General features: G+C 35.5%; 1 protein-coding gene across 1 annotated transcript in view; it reads left to right on the top strand.

Moving 5' to 3' along the window:
* The window catches only part of LOC115284869 (angiopoietin-1), a 232,831-nt gene that overhangs the window by 143,751 nt on the left and 66,675 nt on the right, over positions 1-22,405 (top strand). The window contains exons 3-4 of the mRNA XM_029931334.1: positions 5,967-6,088; positions 18,644-18,873. Of these exons, the coding sequence (XP_029787194.1) occupies positions 5,967-6,088; positions 18,644-18,873 (352 nt within the window). The remainder of the gene's footprint in view (positions 1-5,966; positions 6,089-18,643; positions 18,874-22,405) is intronic.

Here is a 22,405-nt window from a genome sequence, read left to right as displayed (position 1 = left end):
AGAATACAATGATAAGTAAAGCAATCCTTATCCTCAGTGAGCTTAATTGACTTAATGTGGCAAAACTTGTCTAAACCATTTCTTTCTTAACTTGCCATTAAATTAATTAGCTGTGAAGCCTTTCCTTATTGCCATAAAAATGCATCTTTCCAGTCTCCTACTGTGGGAGTTTCATTGACCAATGACCCCAGATGCTGGGCTCTGAAAGACATCACTGTGTTGATGCAGAAGGCACAATTCCCAGTGGCCACTTCTAGCCAGGGACACTTCGTAGTACCAATACATAGTCAGTCCTGCCCCTGGGAGCTGTTGAACTCCACTGACACATGACTTTGGCTGAGGGCTCTCCCTCAGGCTTGCTGAACTTTCTCACAACTCCCCTGGAGGCCAAGACTTCCACTCAATCTTCTTCCCTTCCCTTTCTTCTTCACTGTGATTAGGTCTGCATCCTAGTCAGAAGGTGCTCCTAGACAATTCTATCTTCTTTCCAATTTTCCTTTACAGGTATTTCCCCTAGTAAACTTCCTATATGTGTAATCACATATAATCATTTGCTTCTCAGAAGTCATACACCTGTTCTTTGGACTTTAATTGTGTAATTGCAAATTTAAGCCAATTCAGGAATAGTTTAATCGATGAGCATCAATCTCTAAACAGAAATAGGTTTGAAAGGGCAGCTCTCAAAGTTGAGCCACTGGATCTCTTTAAGAGAATAGTTGAATAAATATTTAACCTTCCCCTAGTTAAAACAGCAATAAAATAAATTTGCCAATGGGTCATCCAAGAAAATACCGTGGTAATTAACTTTCCCAAAAGATCTAGAAAAAGTGGTTGATAACCCATCTGAAGAGGTCTCAGTGAACTATGACCCACAGGTCAAATTTGAATTGCCAGCTCTTTGTATAAATAAAGTTTTTATTGAACACAGCTACACTCATTCATCTATATATTGTATATAAATGCTTTCCCAATAAAATGCCAGAGTTGAGTAGTTGTATCAGAAACCATATGACCCACCAATATACTTATTAACTGCCGTTTCTAGAAAATGCTGGCAACCCTTATACTTGGATACAAATTTCTGGAGAGCAAGGATTTTGTCTATCTTCTTCACTGCTCTGTTTAAAATAACACTTGGTATACAGTAGGCTCTTAATAAATGCTTGTCGAATATATTAAATAATACTACTCCCTTGATTTCTGTAGATTTAAGCCCAGTGCTCCCAAGATCAGAGGTAGTTGATTGTTCTTTATCTCCATAAATAGCTGATGGGTCAAAATAAGACTTTGAATAAAAGGACTCTACCGCAAAGTTACTCTGACCAACTAAGAACATTGGATGACAGCATTTTCTCTATACCCTATGGAGCATGAGAAATTTGGCCACTTTCCTGCTTCATAGTGCTAGTTTAGTGTTGGAGTGGGGACAGAAGTCAGATGCCATTAGCTGCAACAAGAAGATGTCATAGTGATTCAGAGGAAACCATTTTGATAGCAGTTGTTATTGACTGAGGGGAGGTACCTTTCTTACCAGAGAGAAGTTGCTTGTGTACAGCTACGTGAACCTTTAGGAAAGAAGTCAGACTCCAGAGACAGACTACCTGGGTTAGATTCTGACTCCTCTGCACATTAGCTCTGTAATAGATGTACTGTCTGTACTAAACTCCATAACCCAATGAAATTTTCATTATGCTATTTATATATAATATAAATAAAATATAAGATTGCCAGGGTCCAGCTCCAGCAGATACAGGGCTCCCCTGAAGGATGGACGGTGTCAGCGAAAGGGAGTGAGAGGGCCTTGGCTTCTTTCTGCTCACCAGGCAGGTGTCTCTGCTCTGACCCGAGGGTCAGCTTTATTTATTGAAAAAAATGTATGGGGTACAAAACAGAAGTTGCAATTGCCTTAGATAATGATTTCTGATGACAAATTCTTTGGTATGTAAAAATTTGCAAGAACATAGATTGGTAGAAGACTCCTGCATAATCTTTACCAATAGGTGACCAGATGTTTATCACATGGGGAAAGAAGGGATTCTTAGCATTAAAATACAAGGTAAAGTTTTTAGCATAGCAAAGGCAAGAGTTAGGTCTTTGTGAGCAGGGGTCAATAGCCTGTTTTCCAGCGTAAGAAAAACAGGTTTTCTCAGGAAATGTAACATTTGCTCCTATAATCATAAAAGAAGAAACTCCTATAACAAGTTTTTTCACAAGGTAAAATTCACATATTTTTAGCATAAGAAGGCAAGTCACTCCTGACATCAGTCAGGCAGGGGTCGGTGCTCAAGCAGAGATTGAGTGGGGGGTGAGTGGGTGGGTGTTGCCACCTGACAGTGGGAGGCCTTGCAAACCTGCCTGACTTCAGAAATGGCTCCCAGCATAATATATTACATGTAACAGTAAGATAGTAATGATTCTGTAACATCATCATGGCTAAGATTAACAGTAATTCTCTAAGATCAGGTAATTTTGCATTCAGATTTCCTCAATTCTACAAAAATTTTCATAGGTGTTTTATTTTTTTGTTGTTGTAATATAGTTGTAATATAGTCCCTTTTAATTGGAGTAATTTTCTGACTTTTTTTCTTGAGGTTTTTAAGACACCAGGCTCGTTGTTTTTGTAGTGTCCCATATACTGAACTTCTTTGAGTATTTCTTTGTGATGCATTTTAATTTACTCATTCATTCCACATGGTTTCTTTAAACTGGAAGTTAAATTTAAAGGCTCAACTAGATTGAGTTGAACACTGTGGCGGGAGTTCTTTGTAGAATTACTCACCACTTCCGATTGCATCTTATCAGGAAGCACAACTGCCAGCCTGCCACACTCCCAGTGACGCTACTTTAACTCGGTTAGTATGGAAGCCTCCATGTCTCTCCATCTCAGTTGTCTACTCTCCCCTTGGAAATTAACAGATAACCTGAAGAGTGGCACTTTGTTCACACTGCCCACCAATGACCAAATACATTCTTTCATCAATTTTGTAAAATTGTGTTCTTCTGATTCCTTGAACACATGGCAGCCTTTATTCTGTTGTAAAAATCTAATTACCAAGGCATCACTTAAAAAACATAACTAAAGTAAAAGGAAGTATAAACCACAAACAAAGCTGATTTCAAAGTTAATATGCTAGTAAAAGAAATGTTCTTTTGTGAGAGATTTTCCTTTTAAATTAGATCAGAGGCATTCTTAAAAGTATTAAAGGGAAGCTGGCTGAAATTCTTTAACTTTGTGAAACTAGTAATTTTTATTTTTAAATTTTTGTTTATTTTTTAATGAAAGAAATAACATTTTAGAGTTAATAACTCCTCAGTTTCCGCTTTTATGTCTTTATAAGGAAGACCTCCCTCCCTCCCTCTCACCTTCCCTCCTTCCTTCACTCTCTCCTTCCTTCCTTTTTCTTTCTTTCTTTCTTCCTTCCTTTCTTTCTAGATGTACTTTGGAATGTGTTTAGGCTAAAGAATTAAATATCTTAGTCATTTTAATAGAATATGCAGGTTATTGCTAAACAGCAAAATTCATAAACACATGGCAATGAAGTAGTCAATTTATCATAGTTTCTTGTACAATTCTCTTGGTTGCTTGTTTTTGAACTATAGGCCTGTGTTAATACATCAGTTGAGAGAATTGAAATAAAGCAGTTATTTGGTCAAAGTGAGGAGAAAATAAAAGAAGGGATTAGCATTTGTATTCAGAAGTGACCTGAGATGACCTGACACCTAGCCTGGACTAAGTGAGATTTGAGATCTGTCTCTCTCCTTCTCTTCTTATATTCAGACGCTTCTTTTAGATTGTTATCCTTGAAGGCCCAGTTAACATTCACGTGGCCTGCTACCCTCTCCCTGACAATGACCCAACTTCAAAAATAATTCACTATCCATTGTCTAGTATGTCATCCAACAATAGCTCTAACGGTGCCACTTGCCACACCATGCTGGGCTTGACAGTTTGGAGGGCTCTGGATGCAGTAGTTTTGCCTCTGTGTAACTGGCATCCTCCTGGGAGTAGAGAAACACCAAATGAGTGAACAGACAGGATAATATCCAATAGTGATGATTTTATAAAGCCAAAAAAACAGGGTGACTTGATGGAGGATAATGGTTACCAGGATGGGACTCCATTAGCAAGAATTGGTGGATAAGAAATCAGCCATGCATCTGGGATATGGTAGGCAACTGCAGATGCAAAGGCCCTGAGGTATCAATGAATTTGTCAGGTTGGGGTGGCAGATATAAAGACAGTGTGATTAGAGCATAATAAAGAATGGAGTGTCAGGATGAGATCTGAGAAGTAAGTGATGTTCTGATCACATAGGACCCTGCTGGCCAGGCTAAGAACTTTGGAATTTATTCTGATTGCCAAGAGAAGCAATTAGCACATTTATCATTGGTGATGACATAAGGTGAGTTTTTAAAAGATCATTCTTGTGTTATGTAGCAAGCTGACAGGGAGAGGAGCACAAAACGGAGAAAACTTAGGAGCTGTTGTAGTCTCCAGATTTACATATAGATAGCATCGTTTTCAATTTTAGATAACTCCATTCTGTTCTCACTGTTCTCTCACGTTCTTCTCAGACATGGAGAAGAGCAAGTTTTGTTCTTTATAAAATAAAAGTTTTGGTATTTGAGAATGTCTGCAAATGTTATCAGAATATACGATAAATAAGGGAGAAAATAGATTTTGTTTAACTGCATATAATATGTCTGATTCAGTAAAACAAGGTACCTTTCTTTCATTCAATCAATACTGAGTGTCTTCCAGTCCCAAGCACTGTTCTGTGACCAAAATACACAGATATCATATTCCTTATTTAATTATATATATATATATATAATTTCATTATATTTGTTATATTTTATAATTTTGTTAATAAACAAACAAGAAACTTGCTTAGACAAAAATATGTTTTTGTTAAATTGTGTGTATTCCCAATCTTTACATTCTCTACCGTTCTCTTCTCTGGACTTCTTTGAACTCTGTTTTCAAATCCTAGTTCCACTTGCTCCTGTTTTTCCTCAAATGAAGTGACTCAGTATAGGAAAATTATTTTTTTTAACTCTAAAACACTCCATAAATATTGATTAGTAGTAGTAACTTTTAGATTGGCTTTCAGATCTGTATTTATGACAATTTTATAAATGAATCATAGAGACTTCGGAGTTTTTGTTATGTATTTATTTTTGAGGGGGAGAGAGAGAGATAGCGTGCTAGTGGAGGAGGTGCAGAGAGAGGGGGGCAGAGGATCCAAAGTGGGCTGGATGCTGTCAGCAGGAACTAGACTCGGAACCTTGAGAACATGACCTGAGCCAAAGTTGGTTGCTCAACTGGTATATCATCCAACAGTAGCTCTAACGGTGCCACTATGCCACATCATTTATAAAGTGATGGTAGCAATTCATCCTTTAGTGTGTTGTATGCCCATGTCTATGAAATGACATGATATCTGGAAGGGCTAACATGACCTAATATGATAGGTATTCAATAACTCTCTGGTCATGAATCTGTCTAAGCTATGTCAAGAATTGTTTGCACATTTATAATTAATTTTTATACGATAACGGATCAAAGCAGGCTTTTTCTTGCTTATTAGTTATTAATTATACACAATATCTAAGATCTTGCAGTAACTCTCATCTTATAAATATTGGAGAATATTTATACATTCATATATATATATATGAACCAAGTAGCACAATAGACTAGGGATTCAGAACATGAAAATTTAAATATGAATATGGATTTAACAATTCAGTTTTCTCATTGAACTGCAACCTCAGTCTCAAATGAATATAATGATTAAGATACATTGTAAAACATGAATTAGTAGATTATAGACCATTTAATTAATTATTCTGGAAGAAGTAGCATTTTAAAAGGAAACACAGCTATATGAAAAACTAAACATTCTTTTCAGTCTTTGTGATTGAAGTTTGAAATGTTTTTATCTTTTGTCTTTTATCTTGAGGTACTAAACCAAACTTCTCGACTTGAAATACAACTGCTAGAGAATTCATTATCCACATACAAGCTAGAGAAGCAGCTTCTTCAACAGACAAATGAAATCCTAAAGATTCATGAGAAAAACAGGTGAGGACTGTTGTGTTCCGAATATTTGCAGATGTACTTATTTTTATCCTTCACCTTTCTGTCAACACTTTAAAAAAAGATTACGTCAAGTTGTTTTATGGAAAAGGAAATATAAAGACAATATAAAAAGAATAATACTGTTGCTTATACTTTGAAATATTTGGTTTTTTTAACTTTTAGCACTGATTTATCTTATGTTTAGTTGTGGAAATCCCACCATTTCCACAAAAATTGATTCTATGATTGAAGTCAGTGGCACAAAATAATGACAATTTCCAGCAGGATGAAATCTATGGCAATAGAGGAATAAAAATAGTCTCTGAAACTCTGTAACTTGAACTGTCACTCTGCCTGCCCTTAAACTCACAGAGCTGTATGAGTGTTGAATTCAGAGATCTTTCACTAGAAAGAAACAGATTTTATTTTTTCTGAAAAATTATTTATCTATAAAGCTGATTCAGGAGTTGCTCACCACCCTCTTTCCCCCATCTAAAGTCACTTACCCTTTATATAATAATTCATGTAATTTTATAGTTGTATTTTACAAACTGTGAATCATCTCAGGCAAGTGAAATGGGACTTAGAGATCAACCCAGAGCTAGGATACCATATAGACTATATCATTTTGAAGTCATTGGCATTCACGATGGATAATTCAATCAAAGCACTGACCTCTGTAGAACAAATGTATTGCTTATTAACTGGCCTCTGGGTATTGGATGGCTTGAAGAGGTTTCAGTTTTTGTGCATTACATTGGGTTTAAGGCCCTGTGTTGCTAGAAACTAGTTAAATACCATGTGTCATTGGAACTAGAGTTTCCACCATGTGTCTAACCAGGAGGGTACCTACGAGGACTGCTTAGGGGACAGGCTTAGTGGAAGTGAGTGATTTGCCCATGGTCACACAGCTTGCTGGCAGCACTGCTGGGAATGGGATTCAGGTTTTTTTCTTCCTGGCCCTGCTCTTTCCAGTATAGCACACGGTCTCTCAGTACCGCTATCTGCAACCTTGAAAGATTCCTTAACTGTACACTAAAAGTAGCCCTTCATGACAACAATTATAATGAAACTTATACATGAAGAAGATAAACCTGGCTGTTGATTTAGAGTCTGAAAGGGGTCATGTATGCTCTATGACTTGTATTTCTAAGTTTTACATTTATTTATCTTTGTACTGTGTCCTGGGGTAAACTGTATAACTATAAATAAACTTGACAGGACTTGACCCTGAACTGGTTGCATAATGAAATGTTTTGGAATTGAAAATCCTGCTGAAAAGTACCATTTATCCCCCTGCGATTTCACAGTAACCAGACATGCACATGGAGCAGGTATACTTTTCTTCAGCATCCCTTGGTTTTAGGGTCTCACCATGCTCTAACTTGGTCACCAAATATGAACCCCTTTATAGTCATGTATTTCAGTATGCTGTTGTGAAAGCTTTGTTTAGGGATGAATAAGTAAAATATTGATATTTTTACTTATTTTTAGGTTGTTTTTATAATTACATAAATAACAGACATTTATTGGAGAAAAAGGAGAAAGTACACAAAATAAAATTAAAAACCACAGTCCAAACATGTTGAGAAAGCTGCATATGTTGCTGTATGTTCATTTTTTTTTGTGGAAATCTGTGTCATGCTATACACACTGTTTTGCAGCCTGCTTTCTTTGGAAATAGATATCTTTTCTCATGAATAAATATCCATCTAATATCATCCTTAATAACTGCATGGTATTTCATTTTAAGTTGTGACCTACGGTGCTTTCAGTCTCTTACTAAGCATGTTACCATATATGATTTATCTTTTAAAAAGTTGTCAGTATGAATCTGCATCCTTCAGTTCTTCCCCTGCTGATATGTGTATTATCTCTTGGTCCACATCTGACACTTGAGCTGTCAGGATACCATAAAAAAAACCGGGAGGACTAAAAGGTCTCCCTCCTTAACTACAAAAACAAATGCTGTCCCTTAAGTGTCACTAAACTCAGCTCTCTGTCTCTCCCTCTCTCCCCTTGGCTCGGCCTCTTTCTTTTGCCCTCTTCTATTCATTCTTTCTTATGTTTTCTTTTTCTTCTTCTTCTTCTTTTTCTTTTTTCTTAAATATGTCCCTTCTCCCTTATTTCCAAATCATTTTGGGTTTTTCTTTTCCACCATAATTCTTGATATGGCCCTTGGTATTATTTCCTACCAAGAAGTTCTCACCATGAAATTGTTTGTTGAAGGGAACCTGCTTCCAAGTTGTTTTCTCTGTTCCATCGGTAAAGCTGAGTTGAGGTTCAAGCACTCGAAAGACCTCTGCTGCAGGCCAAGGAGAAGAGGCTTGCCCTGTGCCACAGCCTCTCAGAGTCTCACTCCTTATCCCCAGCACATACTGCCTTCTGCTGATGGATTGTTCCCCTTTATTAAATTCTCATTTCTAAGGAGAATGCAGGTCTTATATATCCAGATCACAACACTTATTTTAACAATTCCCTTTTCCAGAAATATAGGCATTTCACAATGAATTCAGTGATTTAGGTTTTAATTTATCTCTGTGCTCATGCCTGACAAACTTACATGCATCTTTTACTCCTACTCTGCACTCCTCTCTCTCTCTCTTTCTCTCTCTCTGTCTTTCCCTCTTTCTCTCTTTTGACACTCGAGTATAGCATTACTTCACCTGAGGGCATTTTTCTATCAATGTGCTATATTTCCTAACATTGTTGTATCTCTGTAGTAATCTGTGTCTTCGTGTTGAAGGGTCCAGTGTGTTTAGTGGAGTGTTGGCAGAATATTTATTCTTAAACCAAGCGTAGTCTTCTATGAACCACTTAAAGTAGAACGTGTTTTACATTATTAAAAAAAAAGAATACCGTTTTGTGGTGTACAGCATACTTTCCCTGTTGTGTTTATTGTTATTGTTTATTTCCCTATGTGAAATGGAATTGCAGGAACTCTGCCAAACACTTTCTAGAGCAACAAAGAATTACTTCCCACCCCCAGCGCACACATACCATTTAAGTTGATAGAAGGTCAAAGTCATACCTGAAGCTGTTTATATGTTTTTAAAGAAGCTTATTGATTATTCCTACCCATTGCTTAAATGAATCTTAATCCTCCACATGTTGCAAAAAGCGATTTCTACATTTAGGCATCTCTGAAATGTAGGAACAACATGCCTTTAGTTGGCCAGGTCTGGTTTGGATCAGCTAATACACTCTGCAAAGGGGATTATCTAAATTAAGCTTTGCTTCCTCCCCATGGAATGTCAGGGGTTGTGTCTGGGTGTGTGACTTACCAGCTCTGGGTGTGGTGGGGGCCTCAGCTGCCAAGTCAGTGAGCTGGCCCTTAGGAGGGTCCACCACTTCTTTGGCAGAACAAGGAGGAATATTTTATAGATGGGATTATACTACACAATCATGCTGAGAGGTCCTGCTGATTTACATCCTGACAAATTAAATGCATCACTTGGAGGGTTGAAAAAGGATTTTGGGCCTCATTAGATTCACTTCTTTATCCTCTAAATGGCCAAAGGCACAAAACAAGAATAGGATTAGCAACATTTGCTCTGCTGTTTGTTTTCCTAACAGTCTAGTGGGGGGTGACTCCAAAAAAGGTCCAGTTTGCTTTCTTTAGGAATTTTTTTTCTTTTGTTGGATGCTATCTTAATCTCAAAATGGTTTTGTTTCTTCCCTCAAGGAAACAACATTTGGAAGTAAGAGATCAGTAATTGGCCCATGTAATTGAAATTATCAACCAAGAACCCAAGAAATGGAGAATATTAATATTTACCTTACACGTACGGGGCTGGATCACAAAGTATAACATGTAATTGTCAACTTTTATTAGATTCCTCTAGTATATTTCCTGTCAAGTCAGCTCAAGACCATAGAAAAGAGAGGTGGATGGGGAAAGATATCATAATGCAAATCATTAGAGTGGAACCAAATATGTAACTGAATATTTTGGTCTAAAAGTTTGGTAAACTGATTGGGTTTCAAAGCACCTGGCCACCTTTGTCTTAACCCCAACTTTTTCCAAGGTGCAATCAGAGCCAGATGAAAAAATATTCCAGAAGAAATTATTCTGCCTAACCAGGAGGGTATGCAGGAAGGGAAATGAGCATCTTATGTATATGAAGATGCAGTACTGAAGCTTTCCTGATAGTCGTGTCGAATATATAGAGTTAAGATTAGGGAAATTTTTGGTAACACCCATTCAGTGAAGCGAAACTACACATGTGATGGCCACTCCAAGATCATTTTATCAGATCTATCTGGTACTTACCTAATATCAGGCAAACCCCTGCGCCAGGTGCTTTATCTACATCACTGCTAATCCACCAACTAATTCTGCAGAATATCTATTATATTTCCCTTTTATATAGAAAGAGAAGTTCACAAAGGTCAGGTTTACTTGTCCATGACCAAACAGCTAGTTTATGGCAAAATTTCCTGTCTTAAATATTATAAAAATATTTTTTCAACATGATGCAGCCTCAAGACTAATTGATGTGGCTGTCAAGTTATCCTCTTAACACAAACAGATATAAGTTTAAAGAAAGGGGTAGGCCAGTTGTTTTTGGCCTATTCCTATGTAGATCATTATTTATTCCTGCTAATACTGGAGTAGGAAATATAAAGTATTTATTTTACCTTGGGAATTCATTGGACTGATGTGACAAGCCTCATCTATCTTCTAGCTGGAATTTATGGGAAGTTGTTAAGTGAATTAATTTTAAGTGATTGAAATGTGTGTACTTTCAAGATACTAAATTATACCTTACAAACAAATTACTGTAATGGCATAATAAAATATTGATTTTAATCCTCAAGACACTTAAAGAAATCAAAAGTCCCAGTCTTTTAAATTAAAGCTATCTTCCATTTGAGAAGTTCTTTACAAAATACTGAGTTAAAATCCTGCTACCTTCTAGCGTTATACCTGGCTGAATTATGTTAGTTGTATATACTAGGGATCAATAAAAAGCATTTAAATTTCTATTACTCTGTTCTATATCTTGTAAATGGAATACCTACAGATTTATCGAATAGAATGTTTTTTCCTCCACTCATGTTTTGAAAAAATGAACTTAATGGCATATAGCCTTTTTAAAAACTTTAATTTCACTAATTTTAGGATTTTAGAGTAAAATAGAATTCAGAATCAAACTGAATATTTAAGGGCAGTCTTAATTTTTTCCTTTCCCAGATTCCTCACAACTCACAGTGACTGTTGATGCTGTCAGTTCCATCTCCTAAATATTTTTTTTTTATCTATCTTGTTCATTTTGTTGCCACTGACTGTGTCCTACGTCCAACTCCCGTTAATTTTGTCTCAGTCATTGCAGTGACTGAGCATTATGTCTCTCAAGCTATCCAGCTCTCTGCCCAAGTCTTCTTTCTAAAATGTAAGAGATTATTTTTCACTTTTTTTTTAGATCCCCAACACTAATTCAGCCCAACTTTTTGATCTCTAGATAGCATCTACCTAATCCCCTAATGATTCTCTGTAACTAAATGAAGAGAATTCAAGTTTTTTAGCATTGAACACACTCCATAACCATCATCATCTTAATTTTGTAGCCTTACTTATACAAGTCTGATATTTTAGAAAGTATGGTCTGATAGCTAAAAACATGAGCTCTGAGGCCAGATTCTATGTTTTATTTTTCCTTTTTCCTATTATAGCCAATTCTGCCACATATTATTTCTTTGGGAACGCTACGTAAACTCACTATCCTTTGGTTTCCTAATTTCTAGCACCGGGATGATGATAATGATAATGCATGGAGCTGACGTGAGGATTGAGGTGATGCATGTAAAGCTCTGAGAACACATACATACGCACATAACAACTCTTTAATCCTGCTAGTTGTTAGCACCGCTCTGAAGTCTTGATGTTATTCCATCTGATGTTTCACTTGCCTGAAATGCCCTGTAGTTCTTTATTCAACTCGCCAACTCCCAGTCATCCTTCAAAACTCAGTGCAGATGTTAACCTCCCTAAGAACCCATCTCTTACTCTACCCAGTAGATTTGGTCATTACAACTTATATGATTACACTGTACCTTGCTTTTCCCTATTATTTCACTTATCCCAATGCACTGTAATATGTGTGGGTATGATGCTTGTGCGTGTGTGTGTGTGTGTGTGTGTGTGTGTATGTTTTATCTATCTCTCTACTATTGGGCTGTGACCTTCTGGAACACAGAGATTATGTTTTATTTATCTTTGTCTTTATGCTCCCAGGCACAGTTCTCTACACGTTGTATATATAGTATTAAGTGCTTTTTGAACGTTGAATGAATGATGAACTGGCAAATGTCCCAGTAGTTCTGTGCCAACAAATGTCATTTTCTCCATACACACACACACACACACACACACACACACACACACAACTAAAAAATATTTTTAATGGAAAACACAAACCACCTAGTTTACATTAAATATTATAAATATATTAATTGTCCTTAAAATAAATAAAATAGAGCGATGATGTTTACACTGCTACTCTGAATCCTCAAAAGCCTACTGCAAGGTATCAGTCCACATTTTAAGGTTCACTAATTCAAGTTTTAAATTTCTAGATAACATCTTCCCAGACCATTCTAGATTCATGACTTTTTAACACATCTCTCTGATCAATAAAAAAAAGTAATAGAAAAAACTTGCTCTAAACATTAAATTACATAGAAAAGTATAAAATTAAAGGCCAAGTCTCCCTAATTCCATATTCCTCCACCATTATCACCTCCTGCAGAGAATTATCATTAACAGATTAAGTTTTTATTCTTATTCTTCCAGATTTTTTCTATGAATATACTAAGGTATACATGTGTGAATATTTATTGTTTGCTTATATAGACACACACTCATATCCAGTCACACACATGCATAAATACATATTGAAATGATGAATGCATATGTATATAGATTGTAACTACTTTTTAAATGCTGGGTTTATTTCTACTTTATAAAACGTTATCATGGATATGTTATACATGTATCTATATACATATCTCTCTCATTCCTAGGTATAAATACACTATAATTTATAATTTATTAGAGATTTGATGATTATTTAAAATTTTTCATATATATTGACAAATTATCTCCAAATTTTATATTATTTCCAAGTGTGCACGGGCTTTCCAATTTCCCCAAACCTTGCTAACCATTTTATTAATCTTGTCTACTTGAAAATTTAGGTTATACATCTTTTCGTGTTTATTGACTGCTTGCATTTCTTCTTCTATGACTAGCCTATTCATGTATATTTCCCCTTTTTCTATTACATTGTTTATCTTTGTTTGATTAACTCATATAAGCCCTTCAATGGATACTAAACCTTTGTCATATACGTTGCAAATATGTATTTCTGTAGTTTTTCACTTATCGGACAATCTTTTTTATAGAAGTATTACATTTTTATGTTTTAAAGTGTATCCATTTGTGTTTTTATCTTGCTTTCTTACTTCCACACATAGTTTATTTATCTTTACCCTAGATTAAATAAAAAACTACTTGCCAATATGTATTTGTAGTAATCTGCTCCACATTTGATTTACATTCTGCTCCACATTTGAATTACAAAAACATTTGGCTTTATATTTTAAGAGAAAATGTGCTGTGTTCAAGTTAAAATATTAAACTATTACCTGCACTAACTATACCCTTGTTTAGAAAAATCGATCTTTAAAACCCACATTTGCAACACATATTGACACCTTACATATTAAAAACAATTTAAGAAATGGAAACATCTGTAATCAGTTTCAGACAGGTAAAAATGAAAAGGTATCTCTATTTTCAACATCTTCCTCTTGTTCGAGAGCTGTCTTTACATACGCTGAGCTTAGGCAACTGTCACCACTGTGAATTCATTGGCTGCTATGTTAAGAACTCTATTGTGGGAAACAATTTGAAAGGGAGAGCTTTTTCTGTGAAAGTTTCAAGATGTGTTCAATGATCTGAAATATTTCCAATAAGATATGTTGGAGGAGGCTGATTGTGGAAATGGAAAGAAGTCAACCAAAATCTTCAAATAAGGTTATGTATATACTCAATTAGAACCTTTTACTGAAGTTCAAGACCTAGATTATTTTGTTTATTTTATTCTTCATTAAAGTGCACCTCTGCTTCAAACTAGAAGTTAAGTGCCAACGTTTTATGCATGTCTCTTCTCAAAGTGTTTCCAGAAAGATGGGAAACAGGAAGTACTGAAAATCCTGTGAGAAACTTGGTCTTCAGATTTCTAGCTCTATTTGTATAGATTTAGGTACACAGTTTAAAAATTGTTGTTCCATGGAACATTAATCCTAAAAGATGTCATGATAAAAACTGTTTACTTAATCTAGGCTCCCTCAAAACTTGACGGAGGGATTCTTAACAAGTGAACACCTGATAAAAGTATACTGAGAGCACTCTAGAAAGCAGTGTGCTGGAGTGTAGAATCAGCACCCACGTTTTGGATTATGTATTTAAGTGTAAACTAAACTCGTTGCTCCAGGCCATTATCAGGGAGAATTATAACTATTTGTCTTTTTAAGACACTAGAGCTGTCATATCCTTCACACCAACCTTCATTTATAGAGGTCCCTGTATCTAGCTGAAGTGACCTCTCCCAACTGATATGGATAGGGAAAACAGAAGAGAACCAATAAAAACCATTCAGAACAAAATGGGATAAAATTAAATTGAACGACAAAAGGTTTAACACAGAGTGGTGTTTAAGAAAATTTCAGTTCTGATAAAAAAAAAAAAAACCTGGCTTGACAAAAAACTTTGTTGTTATACATGTAAAAGATTGATAGGTTGAAATATTGTGAAAGACAAGCTCCCAAAATAGCCAGATGGAGCTAAGGAGATGTTAAAGCGATGCCTTGATTCCCGATAAAATATCAATGGGTGGAAGAAGTAGGTATATTAGATATATTTGATTACACTAAATCAAAGAGGACCGACTCTCCTGCTAGTGTTCATAGCACTGGGATATCATGGGCACATTTCTAGTCTGACAAGTTAAAAGGCAGATTTTTTATCTTGGTTCTGACACAATGAGAACACAATTTTGGGGTAAGATATTTAGATTTGTACTGACTGGAACTTGTACTATCTACTCAGTCTATCTCTACAGTGCTTTAAGAATCAGAGGAGATTGGGGCGCCTCGGTGGCTCAGTCGGTTGGGCCTCTGACTTCTGCTCAGGTCATGATCTCATGTTCGTGGGTTCAAGCCCCACGTTGGGCTCTGTGCTGACAGCTCAGAGCTTGGAGCCTGCTTTGGATTCTGTCTCCCTGACTGTCTGCCCCTCCCCCTCTCATGCTCTGTCTCTCTGTCTCAAAAAATAAATAAAAACATTAAAAATTAAAAAAAAAGAATCAAAGGAGATAAAGGTTTTAAAGTGCTACCCAATTATAATGGTGCATTACAACAATGTGATTAATAAATAGAGATGGCATGTGAATTTTTCTGGCAAGAAAGTTTGGATTCAAACCAGTTTGGAATAATAAGAAAAAGGGGCTGACTTCCCAAGTAAATAACTAATGGATGAGAATTATCAAAGGAAAGAGAATAGGTTTTTTTTTGGAAGCCAAATGTGAAGAGAAGATGGAAGTAAGGGTTGAGCAGTGTCAGAGAAAACGGAAGGGCCAAGAAGAGATCAGTCTTGCCTGAAGAAGTCTAAAAAGTTAGAATTAACATAAAGTTTATACTTAATAAAGTTAATAATTACTACAGTGTAAAAGTTACTAAAGTATCTCCAAGTGAAGAAATGAAATGAGAAAATGACTGGAAGAGATAGTTAACTGGTAAGACCTGCCATTTGGGAAGCAATGTGACATGTTTCCGGTTTGCCTGTAGTTTCCATGAATATTATTTTTTCCTGCATATATTCCATTCCAAATCCCGTGAGGTGTCTGTGATGCCGAGCACGATTCCCACTTCTGTGAGCAGTTCCATCTTTACTCCGCATTAATATCTGTTTTAAGATGGCGGGCCATGTTGGTTTCTTGTGATACCTGGTAGTCCAGGTGCGGTAAAGGTTGTTCAGTGAATTATGAAGATTAACAGTTTTATTCAACATGTTAAGTGCTTATTCTTTTTACTTAGGAAACTCCAGCCTTTTCTTCCGTAAGCCGATGCCCAGAGTTGTTGCCATTGGCAACAAGAATTCTTTGATCAACTTTAAATTCTCAGCTTCTTCCAAATTATCCTGAAAAACAAAACAAGTAAACAAACAAAATTCCTTTATTGACATCTTCGATAGTGACCATCTAGACTATATATTCTCTTGAATAGGGGAGTGCCTCAAAAGAAGTAGGAAAACACTGAAACACTGGTGTAAAAATCACCCCCCCAAAATAACGTTATGTCTGACACAGAAGTTTCTTACAGTTGCTGTTGTCTTATTTGATGTATTATCTCTAAAAATAAATCCCTGGAGTGGAAATGGCATCATTTTATATTTTACGTCGTGCCGAGAACACTATTGGCATCTAGCAAGTAATAAATACAAGTTATAACTATAACATTATATTTTCTAAACCAGAATGTTACCTACTGATTAGGAAAACTGAAAGGCCAATGCTCATCTGTTTTGGGGAACGAAATAGTAATTCAGACTACATTATCCAAATTTGGATCTTTACATTATTAACATGTTATTTTTTTTAATTTAATGTTTATTTTTGAGAAGGGGAGGGACAGAAAGAGTAGACACAGAATCTGAAGCAGGTTCTAGGCTCTGAGCTGTCAGCACAGAGCCCGACGTGGGGCTGGAACTCATGGACTGTGAGATCATGACCTGGGCTAAAGTTGGACACTTAACTGACTAGCCACCCAGGCGCCCCTACCTTATTATCATTTGAACAGCTAATTCTAAGTTTTCTCAGCAGTATACTATAACTCTTGTGAGTTTAAAAGACATTTTTTTGTAAGTTAACTGATTTTATATTATGGGCATCTTGTATCTGATCATTACCCCTAGGAGGATAAACAAAGAATTAAAACATAAACTGAAAACAAGCTTAGAGGCAGGGCTTTTCTTACCTTGCACAATTATAGAGCTTCCCCAAATGGGTCTCAGTGGAAATTTTCACCTGTGAATCTGGACATGCTACCAAGGTGCTCTAAGTTAGTAGGGTGATATGAATAGAAGCCTCCCAGTGCTTTTCAGGCTTGGTACAATAGGCAACTTGCCTGTCATGTTCTGAAGCACATTTTCTTGGAGGACAGGTTGGTTGGCAAGAACCCAGAATGCCCAAGAGCAGTTCTCTCCACACTTCTTAATCTGTGGAAAGGCCAATCAGATATTCCAGCTTGCCCCCCAGAACATCAAGTACGAAAACTTGGCTTTTCTAACAGGCTCTGTTTTGTGCTTTTAAGTGTTACATATAAAACGTTCCCTGGAGTCCCCTTTTTGAAAACTTAGAGGAATGATTCAGTGCTGTATTTCTCCAAGGTAAATTAAGTGACCAGTCTTGTATGTTACATTTGAATAACAGCTTGTAAACCAAGGGCTGGTTGAACCTTCTGAAAATGGAACTGAGAAAGAATAAGGGTTTCCTCTGATGAATCTTAGTATATTATACACTCTATAAAATGTAAATACTTGTTATTTACAGTTGGTTGCTAGGATCCAAGAGTGCTTCTGCATTTTCTATTATTTTTAATGTGCAGTATGCAAGGGGAGTATCTTTTGAAGAGTTCTGAAAGAAGTTTCTCAGTTGAAGATTACATCACCCTGAGCAAAATTCCAAGTCTTTTTGTAAAACCATGCCATCAGCCTGTGGTCTTCCTTTTCAGGACCATTTATGCAGTGATTTGCAAACTTGTGGTGCTTTTAGGCCTCATTCTGAAACTTAGGCTGAGAGACAAAATAAGCTGTGACTATGATACAGGAGCAGGCATCACAAATCCCAAGAAATTTAATTCACTTGATTTTACATAGCTTACTTTCTGGTGCTGTGGTTTCTGCATCAGTATACTATTACCTGGCCCCAAAAAAACTATTGTGAAATTTAATCACTGTTGATATTTTGAGAATCCTATATGAATGCAAAGTAAATTTTAAAAAAGTTTCTATATTTTGTTCATAGTTTTTCCTGAACTATTCTATCAGTTTCTTATGGGACCTATTTTCTTAATGAAAGTTAAACCGTACTTTGACAGACTGTGATTGTTTGGCTCCAAGCCAGCTACTTTGAATATGAGATATTCCCCAGGAAATAAATCATATTTCGGAAACAGACATTACTCTGACAACAAATAGTCTAATAATTCTTCATTTGATATGTTATATATCCTATATATATATATATATATATCCTAATTTAATATATGCATTAAATATTTATTTTTATATGGTTTTAGCACTTAAAAATATTTCCACCGTTGAATACTTAAATAAAATTTCTAACTTTATTTTTTTCTCATATATTATTTTTTATACAATTTATTGTCAAATTGGTTCTATTAAAATTTCTAACTTTAAATAAACTGAGGAACTAGTCAAATCACATTTTTGTATAGCACTTTTAAAATAGTCCTGTCTTTCTTTCCTTGTAGTTTATTAGAACATAAAATCTTAGAAATGGAGGGAAAGCACAAGGAAGAGTTGGACACCTTGAAAGAAGAGAGAGAGAATCTTCAAGTCTTGGTTACTCGCCAAACATACATTATCCAGGAACTGGAGAAACAACTGAACAGAGCCACCAGCAATAACAGTGTCCTTCAGAAGCAGCAGCTGGAGCTGATGGACACTGTGCACAACCTTGTCAGCCTTTGCGCTAAAGAAGGTGGTAAGAACTTCTGCAGTCTGGCATAGTAGATACTGGATTTAACATGGAGCAAGTCCATAGTCAGTAAAACTTTCTTCATTGTATTGATTGCAATATAAAAGCAGTAAAAAGAACATTATTCTTAGAAGCATTTCATGAAATTTGCACTCACAGTTTCTCATTCTTCAACCTCAGAGAATGTATTCATAAGCTCAGATTTGTGAACTCACAGTATCTTTCTAAAAGAATTTACTAGCTTCTTCTTTCCTGCTTGCTCTTAGATAAAATCTGTGATACTGTCATGGATAAATATTTGATGTCATGGTGTTAGACATTTAAATATAGAGGGTAGAAATTAGCCAATACTAAAGATTAATTCAGAGTCCTGGGAAAAGTTTCAGGAAGATTCCCATATTAAAGCTAATGTTAAGTATTTCTTTTGTAGAGGGGGAGAAAGAGAGTTGCCTGCAGGGAAAAGGAGATATAGAAATTACCAATAACTATTATGAAGGAGAAAGAATCTTTATTGTTAAAAGCTTTTATTAGGATCACTTACATTTAGTCCTGTGCAGAGAAAACCTGACCAGGGCATCCAGCCGTATTTATTCTGGGGTGTCTTTTGACAGTGGAAATGCAATTTATTTTAATTCCAATTATTTTATTTTATATTTAATATAGTTAACATATATCAGTATATTAGTTTCAGGTGTTGGGGATACAAATTTTTAATATGATTGGAATATCCGGAGCCATTTAGCTATTGAAAATATTTAGGCCTTGTGTCTCTTTGGAAGATACTCGTCCATCTGCCCATCCCCACCCAAGAATTATTGAACGAATGCCTCAGTGTGCTCTTATCTGCTTCAGGCAGATCCTCTCCCCAGCCTCAGGAGGGCTCTTCAAAGTTTAGGGCTTAAAGTCCTCTTCTATAGTGCTGCTCGCTAATCAGCCTTTCTCTGAGTGAAGATGCAAAGAATCATAAATAGTGATGAGTGAAAGAGACCACTTCCATCTGAAAGCTGTGGTTGTCACTAAGCTGTGGCTTCTATGGCCATCCACATGGTGCTTCAGTGCGCACATGCAATACCCGACTCCTTTAATGTAACAGTGGACTTGAGTTACATGAAAAATTAGCTCAATTCCATGCTTTCATGTATAGATAGGAATATAGATGATAATTCCATCTGAAGTGATCTTGTTTTAAAGACATTTCACATTTCTCTATTGCACTCCATTACCTTGAGTTATATCTCTTTTACATAGTCTAAACAAGTCCTTCATATACTTTGTAAAGAATATATTTAAACAGTAAGTTCCCAGAGCTCCATTTGGGTGTGCTCAGAAATGTGATTGGGAAGGAAAAAACCTGCTAATCAGTCAGCGCCTGCCAAAACCTTGAGTTAGAGTCCACTGGAAGGAAAGCATGGTATGATTTTGCCAGAGAATTTTAATAGAGCTCATGAGTATTTAGAAATCAAGTATTAATATGAGACATATCTATTCTCATATTGAACTGAATACATTAGGGGGAACATTGAAAACATATTTTTCTTATCATCCTGAGACTTAAAGCACATGGAGTTGAGTATTTTTTTTTGTTTCATGATGTTAGAAATATCAAGCCCTGGTGATTCTCACAGAGCTCATATGTCTGCCTACTTATCATAATTTCACTTCTTTTCTGAGAATTTGTCTAATAAATATGTCTTTAAACTTTTAAAGCATGGGTGGGAGTGGCTGCAAAAGTAAAATTCCTGGCTAGGTTCGGAGTTTGGGTGCAACATCAGGCAACTAAACATCTGTTCAAGAAACATTTATTGAACAATTATGATCCTAATAGATGCTACCCATCACACCCACTCAGAGTAGAAGAAAAGTAACTATATCTCTTTTGTCATGTAGCACATCCAAAACAAATAAAAATACTAGAGACAAAATGTCTAATCCTTCTCTTGATATTTATTTTCTTCTTAATGATACAATCCTAAAATAAATCCCAATTTAATCGCAGGACTTAAGATCCTCATGTAGGTCTATTGCCCCATTTTCCAATGGGTTCTGTGCTCTTAGAAGCATCAGTTTTATTTGCTTCTTGCTAATCTTTGTTTTCTTTAATTCTGTAGCTAAGTATTCTAAATTAATATTTGCTCATTTAAGGACTTCTAGATGACACAAAAATGGAAATGCCTCTTATTAAGATATCCATCAAGATTTTAATTCTCTGCATATCTTCATTTTCACTGCTGCCTCAGTCTTCAGTTATGGTGAATATAAAATTTTAAATGACTCATATTATAATACTAGATTAAATACCAGTCACTAAAATGAACTTTTATTTCATTCTATTTCTAAAACATATAAGGAAACTCTTTCCCAACTTTTGTGATTAACAACTTATTTATCAAGTGGATTTATTATTTATCAAAGGATTATATGCAAATACTCTATTTTAAATCTAAGTATATTCACATATGCCTAAATCAATATATCACAATAAATGCATCAGGTTTTTAAAGTATGTATTTAAAAAACTCAAAGAGCAGTCTTCTGAAAGCTTTTCCAAAATCTTCATGAGCTCTATTATTAATACAAAAGCCAAAATGTTTAATTGACTTTAAGGGTCCTCTGTTTCCAGTCACTTATGGAGATGGCCTGAACATATCACTACAAAGTAAGAGAAGAAATTTTTGTGCATTTTCTCTTTCATTGGCAACTAATTTAACCTTTATAAATGTCATCATTTTATAAAGTCACGATAATTGTGTGTACTTCTCAGTGATAAGGAAAGGATTAAATTAGGTACTTCATGTAAAGACAAACATCACATGAAATAATCGACTCATTAAACTTTAGTTCTTTCTTTCTCTTCCAAGTAACAAGGTTCAATTAAACACAAATTTATTGTGTAATCTATAAGCAAAATTTCTTTCATGGAAAAATGTCTGAACACAATGCTCAAGAGTTCAAAATCATCCAAACAGTTTCTTTTAGCTTTTGTTTTTTTATTCTAAAATGGAATCATAATGCATACCTGATGAGTTTATAGTAAATTAAAAGACATTTTTGTAAAACATATAGCATTGGTGCCCATCAATAGGAAATGCTGAAAAAATCGTAGTTTTATTTTTATGCCATCTGAAGTGCTTAAAACTCACTAAAGTTACATGATAAAAACATTCTTAGGAAGTACTGGCTGGAAATTTATCCTTTGCCCTAACGTGTATTCAGCCCAGGAATTGTAAATCCACATTTTCACACAGGGATTATTTTTGTTTAGTTTCACAGAACTTTTCCTACTAAGATATCTAATGTAAGTAAGCTAAGTACCATTTTTGATAAACACATTTTCTGAAATAATTCACCAACCTGTCCTCTTCTTGTTCCAAACAGGCAATAGTGGTGTTCTAGGCAAATAATCACTTCAAACTGAATTTCATCCATTTTGTAAGTTCTTTGGTTAAGATATTTATTTTTGTCTTACCTTCGTCTGCAGATATTTGGTCACATTTATTCTTAGAAACATTACCCACTAAAAAAATATTGCCCTCAA

Source organism: Suricata suricatta, unplaced genomic scaffold (genome assembly GCF_006229205.1).
Source record: "Suricata suricatta isolate VVHF042 unplaced genomic scaffold, meerkat_22Aug2017_6uvM2_HiC HiC_scaffold_24, whole genome shotgun sequence".
NCBI lineage: Eukaryota > Metazoa > Chordata > Mammalia > Carnivora > Herpestidae > Suricata > Suricata suricatta.
Note: the sequence above shows the minus strand (reverse complement) of the source record. Positions and strands in the feature narration are given on the sequence as shown.